The 16006-nt window shown below is 45.6% G+C and overlaps 1 protein-coding gene across 1 annotated transcript; it reads left to right on the top strand.

Annotated features, from left to right (window-relative positions):
• Positions 1–1692: 1692 nt before the first annotated feature.
• On the top strand, positions 1693–15055 carry LOC115637132 (solute carrier family 2, facilitated glucose transporter member 3-like). The gene is made up of 10 exons (XM_030538067.1): positions 1693–1943; positions 5414–5509; positions 7591–7751; positions 8091–8331; positions 8599–8761; positions 9851–10038; positions 10689–10793; positions 11343–11444; positions 11762–11965; positions 12360–15055. The coding sequence occupies exons 1-10, from the start codon at positions 1929–1931 to the stop codon at positions 12585–12587; spliced, it is 1503 nt and encodes a 500-aa protein (XP_030393927.1). The 5' UTR covers positions 1693–1928; the 3' UTR covers positions 12588–15055.
• The last annotated feature ends 951 nt before the right edge of the window (positions 15056–16006 follow it).

The raw sequence follows: 16006 nt of genomic DNA, 5'->3' as shown, positions 1-16006 counted from the left end.
TGGGGATGTGGGCTCTGGGGTGGGCCTGGGGTCGAGGGGTTTGGAGTATGGGAGGGGGCTCAGGGCTAGGCCAGGGGGCTGGAGTGTAGGAGGGCGTGCGGGCTCTGGGAAGTGGTTCAGGGCTGGGACAGGGAGTTGGGTGTGGATATGGGGTCTGGGAGGGAGTTAGGGTGCGAGGGGGGGTTCTGACCTGGGGCAGGGGCATTGGGGTGCAGGCTTCAGCCAGGTGGCTCTTACCTGAGGCAGCTCCCAGTCATCGGTGCAGCAGAGCTAAGACAGGCTTCCTGCCTGCCCTGGCTCTGCATATGCTCCCATGCTCTCAAGCTGCTGCCATGTCTGGCCCCTAGGTGGATGCATGGCCAGGTGGCTCTGTGCAATGTGCGCTATCCATGCCCACAAGTGTCGCCCCTGCACCTCCCATTGTTCATGGTTCCCGGACAATGGGAGCTCTGGAGCTGATGCTGGAGGCAGGAGGCAGTGCATGGAGCTTCTCTGACTGTCCTTGCACCTAGGGGCTGCAGGGATATACCATTCGCTTCTGGGAGACTCGCGGAGCCAGGGCAGGCAGGACGCCTGCCTGAGCCCCACTGAGCCACTGACCGGACTTTTAATGGCCCAGTCAGCAGTGCTGACTGGAGCTGCCAGGGTCCCTTTTTGACCGAGTGTTCTGGTCAAAAACTAGACGCTTGGCAACCATACATTAAGCACAGAGGTCTTAGGCACACCCCACAGTTTGAAAACTGTCCCCTCCTGCCAGAAGCCAGTGGATCAGAAGCTGGTGAGAGCCACCCAGGCCACTCAGGCTCGTGACTCTCCATGCGGTGGGAGCCAAGGCGCTTGCTGGCAGGGTAGGTGGCACAGCTTCGAGCTGTGCTCCTGACATGCTCTTGCCTTTCCCCACAAGGAGCCCGACAGCGGCGTGACACCCCCTGGAGCTGGCCTCTGCCTGCGAAGCCCAGCTGCCATGAGATGCTCCCCATGGCACTCGTTCCCTGCTATGGTGCAGCAGCAGAGCCAGAAGCACCAGGGCAAGGGCATTCTATTGCAGATCCTCAGTTTATACAGCAGAGTCAGGCCTCAGCCTCTGCCCACAGGGTCTCTGGCTTCAGATGGAGAATGGGGTGTTGCGTTAAAAAAAAACACTCTCCAAATCCCATGCAGCTTTTGAGGTCTGTGTTTCCCTTCCACATGTCTTGATGCGGGAGAGGCCATACGGCCACAGTTACTGAGCACCTCTCTCTTATATTCTATCTATCTATCTATTTATCTATCTATCTATCTGCCATCTCTGAACACAGTACAAATTAATTATATATGGAGTCTTTTACACAAATTATTATTATTTTATTGCTATATATTTGCATGACAACAATAGCCTGCTAAATACTCATCTCCATAATCATGTCCTTTCCAAAATGCTGTCTGGAATTAAACAATACAAGCCATCAGAATTGGAACGGATGGGAAATCCCATTAGCTGCCCCCCTGAGTGATGTTTTCAGAGTTTGTAGTCTCTGTGAAACATAAAAAGGGCTCTGCTCAGACTCTCACACACAAATGCCTTTTAAGGGGAGAAGGAAAATGCCTTATCTAAATTTCCAGTGATGAAACATTGAAGTCACAAAATTGTGCAGGGTCACAAGACCATTTTTTTTTCTTATTACGGGATCTGGGCGGGGTCTTGTCTTGCTCAGTCCCTCCGTAATATCCTCACCTCCCAGCAGAAGCCGTAAATAGATTGCTCTAAGACAGCTCCTCAGCAGAGAGATACTGCAAATTGCACAGAGCAAAATATTACAGAAACAGTTCCAGATATTCTGTTGTGTAGGAAGCAAATACATGACATCTGAGAAATCTTCAACGACTTCATTAAGAAGGGTACAGTGAGTGTGTAGTGTCTTGACATTCTGAGGCATTTGCCAAGGACCATGGAGAGCAAAAAGGTAACCACAGCAGATCTTTTTCTCCTTGCCTTTATATTTTTAGTCTGCTTAGAAATGGTTTTGTTGTTCAGTGCCTGTCTTGGTTTGAACATGGCTGTGTGGGTTCATCCAGCATTTGTACATTCTGGGTTAGCGCTACCCAATTTATCTGACTTGTGAAACCCTTGGCCTGGCTTGCTGAAAATGTTTTGAATCATTGGGCATCCCTTGGCAGAAGGTGTCTTTATAGATAACATCACAGTGTTTTATTATTATTACTATCTCTTTTACTAATTTATTTGTGTGCCTTTTGAGCAGATGAAAGCTCTGTAATCAAACACTGAATGTGCACGAGGGTGAGTCTTTGCTATAATTATTTAAGGATGACTCTGAGAAAGTGTCAGCCACAGGGATGCACAGTAGGGGGGAGGGGAAGATGTTTATGTAGAGTTGTTGCAAGTCATGGCATTTGTTTGGGTACATTTCTGTGGTGGTAGTTTTTCAAAATATTGCTTTCCTTGTTATGTTTTATTTGGCATGAGATCTATTGTGCTGGATGAATGAGAGCCATTTGTCTTTAGGTTGACCAAGATGACAATGTGTTTGTGATAAGAAAAGGACAATTCCTCTTAAAGGTTTTTGAAGGCCACTTTTAAAGGAAAAATGATTAGACTTCAGATTTCAACCAAGAGAACATGGCAGGTTCACTCCCCCTCACGACACTCAACTAGAGAGCCATTGTGGGCAGCATTGTTGATGAGCATCCATGTGTGTTGTGTGCATTAATCTGTGAACTAATTAACTGTGTGTGTTTGAGAGCATCAAGGATAAAAGGCAGGAAATGATGGCTGCGGAAGAGACAGTGAGGGAGGGAGAGTGGCAGCAAATAACTGACAGATGCTGGTGCTCATTGAAGGATATCTGGGGGTTACTGCTTTCGTAGGTATATTCAAGTAGCCATCAGTTTATAAAACCAAGCCTTTCTTTCCCTTTTTTCTGGGAGAAGAGGAGTGTGAGGGAGTGAGAGAGGGAGCTCCGAACAAGCATCCCAGTCAAGGTCATTTAGAGGAGAGTAAAGAAGCTGCCCCAGATGAGATCAATGAGTGCTACTGTTCTGGGTTTCCATCCAGTGAAAAGAGAGAAAACTGGTCTCCCCTGATAATATGCATGCAGTCAGACACCATTGTCACCCATTGTGAGGGAGGGGGGGTATGGGTGGTGTTTTGAATTCCCCGCCAGTGTCTAAGCTTCAACCCTGTCAATGTGATTTGTGTAGATCCCACCTTGGTGTTTCAGAGCTCCATGGATATGCTGCTGGTTGGATATACATTAGATCATAGTCCTACTCACTACAGGGTTGGATGGGGTGAGACCATGTCATGTATACTTGAGTGTGAGACTGGCTGTGTAAAACAAAGAAATAGATTAGAAAAGGCAGGAAGAATGGACCCTGGCATAGAACATATGTATACCATGTGTACATATGTACACACCATACTATGTGTGTGTGTAGATTATGTAAGCAAAGTATGCCTATATTCTATCGTGCCCTGGTGGGTCCTGTGGAGCTGGAGACCAGGCCTGGACATTGAGTAAGCCATGGCAATACAGGATGCTCTTTTGGTTAAGGCACTGAACTGAAAAATGGGAGATCTGGGTTTTGTTCCCAGATGCATTGTGACCTGGGGCACTTACTTAGTCTTTCTGTACCTCAGTTCCTCATCTTCAATATGGAAGGAATAATAATAATTCCTACCTCACAGAGAAGTTGTGAGGATAAATCCATCAATATATGTGAGATATTTGGGCGCTAGCCTGTGCCACTTGAAAGCCTCTGCATCCAACAAGCTTCTAGGTGGCACTAATCTAGGCCTTTTCAGAACTCATTGACTCCAAGGGAATGAGAGAGCAGAGCTAAAACTGAGTCTTCTACATGACAGCGCAGAGGGAACCAGGGGTCTGACCTTGTAGCACTCCCAGTCTCTGCTGGATCCAGGCGAGGGTATCAGAAATTGGGAATGGAAATACTACACTGGTCTCCACAGTATTCCCAGTCCTCACTGGCCTTAGAGAGTGAAAACTAGGGCTGGGAATGCACATTGTTAACATCTTTGGAAGAGCTCCCAGCCTCTAGTGAATGAAAAACCAGGATAGGGTATTAGGGATGGAACTTCTGAAGTGTTGCCAACTCAAAGCATTCAAAAATTATGAGACAGCATTCCCAAATTGTGAGATTTTAAAACTATGATAAATGTTGCACCCTTTTTATTTGGCTTTTGGTTTCTGAGCCCTTAAAGTTCACATGGGTCATATCTTCCAGCTTTGATCAGAAGCCAGGGCTAGAGACATACTTTTTACTTTAATGAAAACTGAGATTCTGATATAATCACTTGACTCCAGGAGCTGGGGCCTTAAGAAATACATGAAATATTGAGAGCCTTGCAAAAAAAAAATCACAAGAGTTGGCAGTACTGCCTTCTACCCTGCCATACAGAGTTCTAACACCATCTGCCTTTGGTTCAGGAAGTAAAATCTCAGGATGGGGAAAGAAATCCAGGTCTCCTGTATGGCAGTGCAGAGAGCTAATCCCTCAGGGCACTAGATCTGGCCTCCACTATAATAAAGGTATTAATCCTAGGAGTACTGAGACTTATGTTTATTTAGTGGCCCCAGTCACATGACATGGGAAATGTTTACAAAACATGCCAGGGGTCAGAATCTACTTCTAAATGAAGCATGTCAAAAATAACAGCCACTAGCTAGTACAGCCAATTAAGAAATGCAGATAGAGGATGGAGACCAGGGTATATAACTGGAATCTCTGACAGGCAAGATAACCATCCTGCCTCTAATTCAATATCTGTCAATAACTGTGAACCTCAGTGGGTCTCAGAACTTCTTGTTCTCAGAACAGTTCCTCCTGCAATGGCTTGTTGAGCTGCTGATGTGGCTCCACCACTTCATGTTTGCTGCACCTGTTTTCCATTGTCAATGACTGGGTGAGCACAGGACCATTCTCAGTAGCATTCTGGGTATCCTCAAAACATGCAGCACAAGTGTCCTGCCTCGATTTGTTGAGATGTTTTCTGTTCCTACAGTAGGACTGGTTCTTGCAATGTCTGTGCCATATGATCCTTTCTCGGATAGTTTGCCGTTACCTTGGCAGGTTCCTAGCCAATTTTATTTTATTTCTGACCCCATGCAATCAGGGTGTGACACACATGGGTGTCCTGTCACAGGTCAGGGCTGAGTATACATGTGCTCCCATGATTAGCATTATCTCCAGTATTCCCGGCTCATGCTGGCCCAGGGGAATGAAAGATTGAGACTGGGGATGGAACCCTATTTTCCCAAGTGACCAATAGGGGGCACTAGACCTGGCTTCTGAGGAGCTCTTAGCTGGGATTGTTTGTGTTAAACAGAAAAACAATTTGTGTGGAAAATGTTAAAAAAATAGTTTAAATGAATGCTTTTTCCTTTTCTCTCTTCAGAAAATTACTTGTCCCCTTCTCTATGCCGTTTCCATTGCGGCCATTGGATCGCTCCAGTTTGGGTACAACACAGGTGTCATCAATGCACCTGAGAAGGTGAGAGAGAGCCCTCTGGGTTTCAAGGTATCTGGGTGGTCTCATCTCTTCTATAGAGCTCATTCTGCCTCAGAAGATGGTGCTGAGGATCAGCTTAGGGACAGGGAGAGAGGAAAGGTGATTGAGGAGCTAGTGCGTGAATGATGTTTCTCCTATTTGAAGTGCAAAGGAGGAGAGGGGACCTCCTTTTATTGCAGGGGAAGAGGAGGAAGGGGGTCACCTTTACATTGTGGTGAGGAGAGATGGAGTAAAGAGGGTCATTGTCCCACTTCAGGTACAGGGAGGATAAAGAAAGAGGGGTCAGTTTGCCATTTCAGGCAAGTAGGGAGTGATGTGGTCCTCCCATTTATGAGGTACAGTGGGAGTTGGAATGTGGATGGGGTCTCTGTTCCACCTAGACATCCAGAGGGAGAATTATGAAGGGATGCCATCTTGTTTGGGGCAGTTGGAAGCCTTGTCCCTGTTTGATTTGGATGTAAATAGAGGGAAAGCATGAAAGTGCGGTATCCCTGTCTTCCAAAGTACACAGGAATATGGGAGTTAAGTTACTCCCTTCATTTTGGGGGTGCAGAGGGAGGCTGGAGTGGAGTTTGTGCCTCCATTGTGAAGTAAAGGGGAAAGGAGAGGAAAGCCAACCTGGAACATTGGCATAGAGGAGACATTAGAACCAGGAAAGGAGAGGGACTGGGCACATGGAGAGTTTGGAGAGAATCTATAACCCTCCTGCCAATCTAGTTTTCTATCCAGATTCCACTGCTTTAAAAGAATTTACTTTGGGGAATATCCCCACCAAAATGATGTGTCCCTGCTGCCAGTCTGCAATCCTCCAAACCACAGAAATCTTCTCAGCATCCCTTATAGATTGGGATGAAGCACACTGGCAGGAGTCACAGAACAGCCCTTTCAGAGGTTGGAGGGGAAAACCAAGAGCTGAGAGAGGACTGCATGAGATTATAGTTTCCCCTGTTGATTCTGGGATTCATCTCTCAGGCTTTCATCTATCTATCTATCTATCTATCTATCTATCTATCTATCTATCTATCTATCTATCTATCTATCTATCTATCTATCTATCTATCTATCTATCTATCTCCATACACCACAGCTATCTAGCTATCTAGCTATCTAATCAAGTTTCATATTAAGCTCAAAGTGGGGGCTTAGTGTGGGATGTCACTGTCTGGGGAAATTCCGACCAAGTAATCTGCAAATTACACCACCAAGAAAAAAAAAAGAAAAATGTAGGTTTTTTTTTCTTGTGAACCAGATGAGCTAAATCCCATGCAAAAAAGTGAGTCATGTCTACCACATCCACCCTGTCTCTCGGAATACTGAAGTCATAACCAGAAAAGGGAGGGGGAAAGTGGGTGTGTGGCCAAACTAGTGCCTTGCTGCCACCTGCTGGGGGTACAGGATGTGAAACTCAGGCCCTGCAACACTTTGTAATCAGACAGGGTATCTATCTGAAAATTAGCAACAGGAAAAGTTCTCTTGCCTCCCATCTCATCCATCTTAGAAAGCAATGCAGGATAGTTCCCTACAGTGCTTCAGGATTTTATTCAGTCCCTTGGGGAAACTATTTCACAGTCTCATATACCCCTCACCGCTGGGGAATGTTTCCTGATACCAGAAATGTTCTAATTTGTGAGAGAACTTTTCCCTTTGCTCCTTTCAGTCCCATTGCTGCTATTTCTCCTCACTCAGACCTACTGTCCGTCTGAAGCACTCTCTTTGCAGTCTACATCCTTCTGCTACATACAGAGAGTTAGCCTTATCTCCTTAATCATCTCTTGCCCAATCTCATCAGACTAAGTAAATCAGTCTCTCCATCCTCTTAATCATGTCCTACTGCTGCTCTTCTCTGAGCTTCTTTCCCTCTGAAACTTTGAGTTCCTCTTCAGTTCTCCTGACCCACTTTAGCTTCTCTACTTCCAAATGTCTGAGGTCTCTCCCCACCTCAGTGACTTTGTGGCAAAAGAACCTCCTGACCTCATACAGAGCTCCCCCTCTCCCACAGTACATTATATTTGATTGTAACCCCTCTCTCCTCCAATTTTTTGGGGGTGTTTTCTCCCATGCAGATTATTCAGGCATTCTTCAATCAAACATTGGAGTTGCGGAGAGGAACCCCAACCTCCTCTGAGCTTCTGACCTCGCTGTGGTCCCTCTCCGTTGCCATCTTCTCCGTGGGAGGGATGATCGGCTCCTTCTCTGTTGGACTTTTCGTCAACCGATTTGGAAGGTACATTGGGAAGGGCGTCTAAGCCACCATGGAGTTTGTCTCTCAATTATGGGATATTGGAAGGATTAGGAGAAATTATTTCTCTCCAAAAAAATTGGACCAATGTAACAGAGGAGGAGGGTAGGCTGGGGAGAAGGGACTGATTCCTGCAAGGACAAGACAGTGGGAGAGAGAGAGGAAAAGAAGCAGACAAAGGGAATGAGGCACAAAGGGAAGGCTGAGTGGGGAAGCGTGCCCCAGGGAAGGGGGATCTGGCTGGGCATATTACTTCTGCAAGTTCCTCCCTATCATTGCCCATCAATAACCCCTGGCTTATGCTAATGTCTCTCTCCTGGGCAGGCGGAACTCCATGCTACTGGCGAACATCCTGGCCGCCGTGGGTGGCATCCTGATGGGCTTCTCCAAGATGGCAAAAGCTGTAGAGATGCTGATCCTTGGCCGCTTTATCATTGGCCTCTTTTGTGGCCTCAGCACTGGCTTTGTGCCCATGTACATTAGCGAGATCTCACCTACCGCCCTGCGTGGCGCCTTTGGCACCCTCAACCAGTTGGGCATCGTTGTGGGCATCTTGGTGGCACAGGTAAGCCTGATATTGACTTTCTCAATGGCTGGTGGGGTGGGCACTGAAGGTTTTATGGGCTAATAGACTGCTCCACGGGTATCGTTAGAGGGAGATGAGACCTCATGGACCATTCTGTAGTCGCCATGGGGAGGAATGGGTGGGTTGAATAGCTAGCTGACCATACTACTGTAATTATTGAGGGGGAGAAAGGGTAAAGACTTAATTTTCAACACAGGGGAATATCTCATAATATATATTTCTTTCTCTTCCTGTTCGCTGTATTAGATTTTCGGCTTGAAGGAAATCATGGGGAGTGAGAGCCTCTGGCCACTGCTTTTGGGGTTCACTGTCATCCCAGCCATCCTACAGTGCGCTGCTCTGCCCTTCTGCCCTGAGAGTCCTCGTTTTCTGCTGATCAACAAGATGGAGGAAAATAAAGCGCAAGCAGGTGCGTGGAAACTTCTAAATGGCATCACAGGACAGCTACTGGCCAGCTCAGTCACCCCAGTTCTTCCAGCATGCATTGAACTTAGGGGAATGGAAGAGTAGGAGTGATATGAGAACCTGGATCTCCTGTATGATAATGTAGACGGCTAACCCCCAGAGGTCACCAGACCTGCCCTCCACAGTACCCCCAGCCTGCAACAAGTCCAGGATGTGTGAGAGACTGTAACTGATCCAGGATCTCCTGCATGGCAATACAAAATCATAGAATCATAGAAATGTAAGAGCGGAAGGAACCTAGAGATGTTATCCAGTCCACCCATCTGTGCTGCAGCAGGGCCAAATATACCTAGACCATGCCTGACAGGTGTTACCCCAACCTGTTCTTAAAAACCTCCAGTGACGAAGATTCCACAACCTCCCCTGGAAGCATATTCCAGAGCTTAACTATCCTTATAGTTAGAAAGATTTTCCTAATATTTAACCTATATCTCCCTTGCTGCAGATTAAGCCCATTACTTCTTGTTCTACCTTCTTACTTAGTCCCTATGAGGCATCAGGCTTGCCCTTCAGGGTGTTCCCAGCACAGTCCTGATAAGAGTAAGAAACCCAGAATTAACATGACCTAGTGCAGAATGATAAGGGCCTAGGACAACAGGTTTGGCCTCTGCAACCCTATCAGCCCCTCCCAATCTTTGGAAAATAAAGTGATTGAGACTAGGAAAAGAGGTTTTCCTCATGGTATACTGGACTCAGCTGCTGCTGTGCTCCTAAGTAGCCCCAAGTTTAACAGGAGCAGGAATCAACTATAGGTCTCCAGCTCAGAGGCACAAATCACTAGGCCTGACATTTACTGTGCTCCTAACACTTTTAGCTTCAGGTTGAATAGGAGGCCAGGACCAGGAATAGAGCCTCAGTCTGTCCCACATAGCCAGGCAGAATACTAATGTCTAGGGGGTCCAGTCTTCACAGCATTCTCTCCCCCGACAGAGAGTTGGAGACTAGGGCTGGAAGTGGAACTCAAGCCTCTTGTTGGCTGGGGCATGTAAATTGATGACATCTCATGTATTCTATGTGTGGTTCCCCCCTGTAGTTCTCCAGAAGCTCCGTGGTACACAGGATGTGGCCCAAGACATCCAAGAGATGAAAGAGGAGAGCACTAAGATGTCCCAGGAGAAGAAAGCAACAGTGGCGGAGCTCTTCCGCTCACCTAATTACCGCCAGGCCATCATCATTGCCATCGTACTCCAGCTCTCCCAGCAGCTCTCGGGCATCAATGCTGTAAGTCAGCTTCCTGTTTCACTTCTTGGGATCAATTCTCTTGCTGCTTCGTATGAGTGTTTCCCATTGACTTCAGTGAGAGTCAGCCAGATATAACAGCAAGTGGAGCTCCTGGGCTCCACTTCCTGTCTTCAGTTGAGGTTAATTTTTGTGATACTCCCTGCCAAAAAGAGCTCCCTGAAATATTCAGCTACCTTATGACCTCATCAAGCACTGAAGGCATGTTATAGCTCACCCTTGGAAGCAGGTCACTTGGAGTCAAGGGAGATCCATAAAACCTTCAATGACCTCAGGAACTCATCAGAATCCGATTGTGTTTTGTAGCCCAGCTCTAGAAAGGGGCTGCTCAGCACACTAAAGATGTGTAGCTAGGAATTAGCATGAGCACTTCCATTTCAAGGATAACTATATGAACAACAGGGAACAAAGATTATTTTAAAGGGATACTTCCCTACAGTGTTTGTTTTTCCCATGGAAAATTGTTATACCTGTGTATGACAATATATGGTCCTTGCATGATCATGGATTGAAATATATACCTTTTTGTCTGAGTTCTTATTGGACACATGGAGAGATAGGCATGAAAATAAGGGACATCCCTTCAGGTGCAGGAACTTGTAACCACATCCAATTGCTTCTTCTGCTCCCAGGTGTTTTATTACTCCACGGGGATTTTCGAAAAAGCTGGTGTCAAGCAGCCTGTCTATGCCACTATTGGTGCTGGTGTGGTTAACACAGTCTTCACTGTTGTATCGGTAAGTAGTGCTGCGGAGAGCGGTTGGTGAGATGATGGCTAGTGTTGATCTGCATGGAGGGAGATTTTGGGGGAAAATAGTTGAAGTTAGTTATCCTGGAGACAGTTTTTTTTCTCTTCAGCCAAACTGTGGCTGAGATTTGCAGAAGGGAGAGAGGAGGCACAAAGGGAAGTGTGAAAGAGCAGGAGAGGAGAGCAAGGCAGAAGGAGGGAATGTGAACACACTAGAAGAAGGAAAGAGGGAGAGAGGGTGAGATAGAAAGGTGTAGAAGAGATGTGGACAAGGGTAAAAGTCAGAGGAAGAATTGGGGCAGGAAAGAGTGGAGAAGTAGATAGAAAAACACTGGGTGAAGGGGTAGGTAGAGACATAGTATCCTATGTCCCCATCCATTTAGGCTGCCACTGACCACATGAGCACTGGAGAGATGGAGGTAAACAGCAGATATACCCCCCCTTGGGGATGGGGATGCAGAGCTTGTCATGATGTGGAGCCAGCCCCTTTGGCTGTTACTTTCTAATCTAATGTTTTTCTCTCCTGCCACTTTTGCAGCTGTTCCTGGTGGAGCGTGCAGGGCGCAGGACCCTTCATTTGGTCGGCTTGGGAGGCATGGCTTTCTGTGCTGTTCTCATGACCATAGCTTTGACACTTAAGGTGAGTTGACAGCAATCAAACTGCCCATTCTTGTAGAGTTGAGATGTTATTAGGGACACAGAGGGAAACTGAGGGGACCCAAAGGTAAAGGAAAAGGCATCTTCAGAGGGATTGGGGTGAGTATGGAGACAGGGAATTTTTGAGTATAAAGAAAGGAGAATCTATAGAGGGGGTACAGCTGGGATTGGGGGAATATACATTCCCATACAGCAGGAACTATATACCACGATTAAGTACATAGAGATGTTGGAGCACGTGTTCTGTTATCACATATTTGCTTGTCAAATTACAGCTATTCATGTTTCCCTCCCTTGCAGGATGTCTTGAGCTGGATTAGCTATATCAGCATCGTTGCCATCTTTGGCTTTGTGGCCTTTTTTGAAATTGGCCCCGGTCCTATTCCCTGGTTCATTGTGGCTGAACTCTTCAGTCAAGGTCCCCGTCCTGCAGCTGTGGCAGTGGCTGGTTGCTCCAACTGGACCTCCAATTTCTTGGTGGGAATGCTCTTCCCCTATGCAGAGGTAAGGACACAATCTGGAAAGCATTGTATTGATCTGATCAGTAGCTACTAATAAGAGAGTATTGCAGTTTAAACAACATCCCCACTCCTTTGCTTTCACTTAATGTTTATAATCCACAAATAGCTGGATACTTAGTCAACATAGCCAGTCAACATAGCCCCCTTTGAGACCCACAATTTTTGTCAGTCATGATAGCATTCAAAGTTCAGACTCAAGCTTTAAGAAACCCTTAAATGGCCTGGGGTGTTCCTTTAAAAACGCTACGTTAAATGTAAGTAAGTCCATATTTTGAGGAGGGTGTTGTGATTCTGAGCTTAGGAGATAATGGCTGTACCTTGATTTTAGGCCTATGCACTTTTCAAATTATAACCTTTCCCTTCTTTCCCCTCTGTAGAAATTGTGTGGTCCCTATGTCTTCATCATCTTCATTGTTTTCCTGGTCATCTTCTTTGTCTTCACCTTCTTCAAAGTCCCAGAGACCAGGGGCAGGACTTTTGAAGACATCTCCAGGGGCTTTGAAGGACAAGCAGAAGGAAGTGGCACCATTGCAGCAGTGGAGAAAAGCCCCATGGTGGAACTGAAGGGCGTAGGGTCTGCCAATGATGTTACCTCAAATATTTAATGCCCCCCTTCTTGACCCTTTTTCATTGTTAAAGAAATAAGCGGAGAATCTTTCAAGGACTGGGCAGAGATACACGTCAGGAGAAAATCTAGGACAATTCAAAAATTGCTGCTATTTTATTCTTCCCCTTGCACCACTCCCTTTCACATTTCTGCCAAGCCCTGCCAGTGTTCAGATGGTCTGAAGTGGGGAGGTCTCATCTGCTTTCAACACTTGAGGTCATCAGGAGCTACAGCAAAAATAACCTCATCTCCATCTGCTATGCACTTGAGGAGGAGACCATATGGGCAATATTTTTGCTGCTCTCACCTTTAATTGCTCCTAGGGATTAAGGTATTTTTGTGCATAGCAATCTCATGTTTTTTAAACTTATTATTTTTGTATAGTGAGCTAAAGCAACCAAACAACTCCGCCTCTTCCCACTTTAAATTCAGTTCCACCATGTGTGTGCAGTATTACGCTGGAATTTAATGTAATTACCAAAATGTAAAAAGCCATCATGTCATATTTACTGTCTGGTAGGTGCCTCAGGAGAAGGGGACCAAGTTACCAGAGAGGGGTTTTTTTCCCTTTTCTTTTTGTACGGCTAGTTTGAAAGCTCAGTTTTACATTGGTTTATTTATTTGTGTGTCAGTTTAATTGTAAATATTTATTTTTTTAAGAATGTAAAGATATGTACAGATAATGAAGAAGAAGATGTTTATGATATATAGTTATTCTAAGAGATGATACTGTAGGTTTTAGGTGCAATAAAACTGTAAAGCAGAAATGTGGTACTAAAGAGAAAAAAGGGTGCTCTGGTTGGCACATGAAATTAAACTGATTATGCACAGCTCCATTAAAGGACATTTCTGTCCTCCAGACACAAATCTAAAAAAAAAAAAAAAGAGTACTAGAGAGAATAAGCATGTGACGGTATTTGTGAAGTTCTTATGTTCTTCAGGACTTTTTGGTGGCTATGTTAAATAACAGTCACAAGGATTACTTGAAAATTGAAGTATTATAGCAAAAGGGCATTGTTACTTGACACTATTTTCAGTCACTATTAGGTCTTGTGGAGGCTGGGTGATGATTTCAGGCCAGATGCTGACTCATTCAACTCTCTTTTCTTGAAAATTGGCTTCTCTGTTCCTCTTTTCTAACAGTAAAGGAAGTCTGAAAGAAACAGATTGTAATTTAAAGAGATGTGAGTATAAAAAAATTTCCAAAACTGTATATTCTTATCAATTGTTCCTATAGTTAAACTTTAGACAAAGGCACGTAGCATGAATCTTCTGGATACAGGACTAGTCATCCAAGACACGTAAGACTCTGTAAAGGTAGAAATGCAGGAATAGAGACCAAAGCTCCTGAAACCTGATAGGCAGACGGAAAGATGTTTAGTCCATGGCTATAGGGTAAATTTTTGCTACAGGTGCTGGGCTATCCATTCTGGAGGCTGCAGGCAATACTGTAATGTATTGTGTGCGTACACTACTGCCCTCTACTGGATGCGGTATGTCAGACACATTCACTTAATAATGGTAGAAAAGAGAAAGAATAGGGAGAAAGAAGGAGAGTCCAGTGTGGTTAGGCCCATTGACACTCCATCAACATCTGTGTAGGAAGTCCAAACTCAAACTCCAGCACTGAGCACCTCTGCATTTTTGGATTGAAACAAACTCTGGATCTGAATTAATAGCTTGGGTCCATTTACACCAAAGCTAGAATCACATGGCTGGACTTCATACAACACTCAGCAGGGAAGTTAGTATGCCTGACCTCATCATCCCATAGCTGGCTAAAGAAAACAAAACTACAACAATGCTCCCCAAATCATCTGAGGGCACATCTTGTCTATTGCTCCCAAGAACCACACCCAAGGTTCCTTACCATGTATTCTCCAGGGTTTGCTCTTGTCTGAGTTTTAAATGACTTAAGGGATGGAGCCTCCACCCCTTCCCTTGTGGACAATGATTACAAAGTCCAGTAAATTTTGCTGCTGGGAAATATTTCCTGTGATTTAACAAGAACATTTCCCTCCTTGCTCAATTTCATCAACTTACTCCTAATTCTTCCACCCACCCCCCACCCTCTTCGGACTTCCTCTCCCTCCTTGCTGTTTATGTCTTTCAGAGTTTATAGACAGTTATACTCCATTCTTTCATCATTTGGCTAAATTATACAGATTTCATTCCTTTGATTCTCCTCATAACTCTGATTGCTTAATTGTTTGTGTAAGACACAGCTTTCTGGTTGTATGTCTGTATCTAAGGGAAGGAAATTCCCCTCCAGCTGGGCATTAGAGCATTCCATACAGCACATCAGGGTGTTCATATGATGCCTTGGACTCTCACTCTATCTTAGTCTGTCTCTTTCTCTTTCTCTATGTGTACATTATGAGTATTTCTGAAGGGTTTTATATGCTTATTATTAATTTGTGATTGTGTTACATGTTTCTAAAATAAAAATGGTGGATGTAAATATTACAGATCTGTTTCTGGGTTTGTTACCTCCCCTCATTCCAAACCAGTAACAGCACCAGTCCTTGGAACACACATAGCTCTGCCAATGCCCCTCAGTCCTGCCCTGCAGCCCCCTGCTATTCCAGTGCTGGGCTCCCCACACAGCTCTGCCAGTGCACCTCAGCCCTGCCCTGCAGCCCCCTGCTATTCCAGTGCTGGGCTCCCCACACAGCTCTGCCAATGCCCCTCAGTCCTGCCCTGCAGTCCCCAGCTATTCCAGTGCTGGGCTCTCCATCCAGCTCTGCCAGTGCCCCTTAATCCTGCCTGTGGATCCCCTGCTATTCCAGTGATGGGCTTCCTACATCACTGTGGTGCTGACTGGCCAATTGTAATGTTTCTTTCAGCCGCTGTGTGTATGTCCTCTAGAAATTCAGCTCGCAACACTTCTCTGTAAGAAGATGTTAAAAGGGGGTTTCCCTCTGCTGGTCTGTCCAGTCCCTCTGCAGGTATCTTCCAGAGAGTCTTCCCCTCTGGGGCCTAGTCTAGACTGGTTAGGTTGATGTAAGGCAGCTTATGTTGACTTAATGATGTCAGTGTAAACACTACAGTCTTATCCCACTGATGTAAGTGCCTGTCAAGGTATTTTCCCCCCAGTTTGAACTTTAGCATCCAAAAGTGGGGACCTGCATGGACCCTTCTAAGCTTAATTCCTAGCTTAGATTTGATAGCTCTGCCACCAGCCAAAATATAGTGTTTGGCACACTTTCTGTTCCCCCAAAACCTTCCCTGGGGAACCCAAGACCCAAACCCCTTGGGTCTTAAAACCAGGAGAAAAACCATCCCCCCTCCTTTCCCTCTCCCAGACTTTCCCCTCCCTGGGTTACCTGAGAGGCTACACTGATCCAAACTCCTTGGATCTTAAAACAGAGAGGAATTAACCTTCCCCTCCCTCCTTTCCCCCCACCAGTCCCTGGT

Source organism: Gopherus evgoodei, chromosome 1 (assembly GCF_007399415.2).
Source record: "Gopherus evgoodei ecotype Sinaloan lineage chromosome 1, rGopEvg1_v1.p, whole genome shotgun sequence".
Classification (NCBI taxonomy): domain Eukaryota; kingdom Metazoa; phylum Chordata; order Testudines; family Testudinidae; genus Gopherus; species Gopherus evgoodei.
The sequence above is the reverse complement of the archived record's forward strand: the minus strand, read 5'-3'. Positions and strand labels throughout refer to the sequence as shown.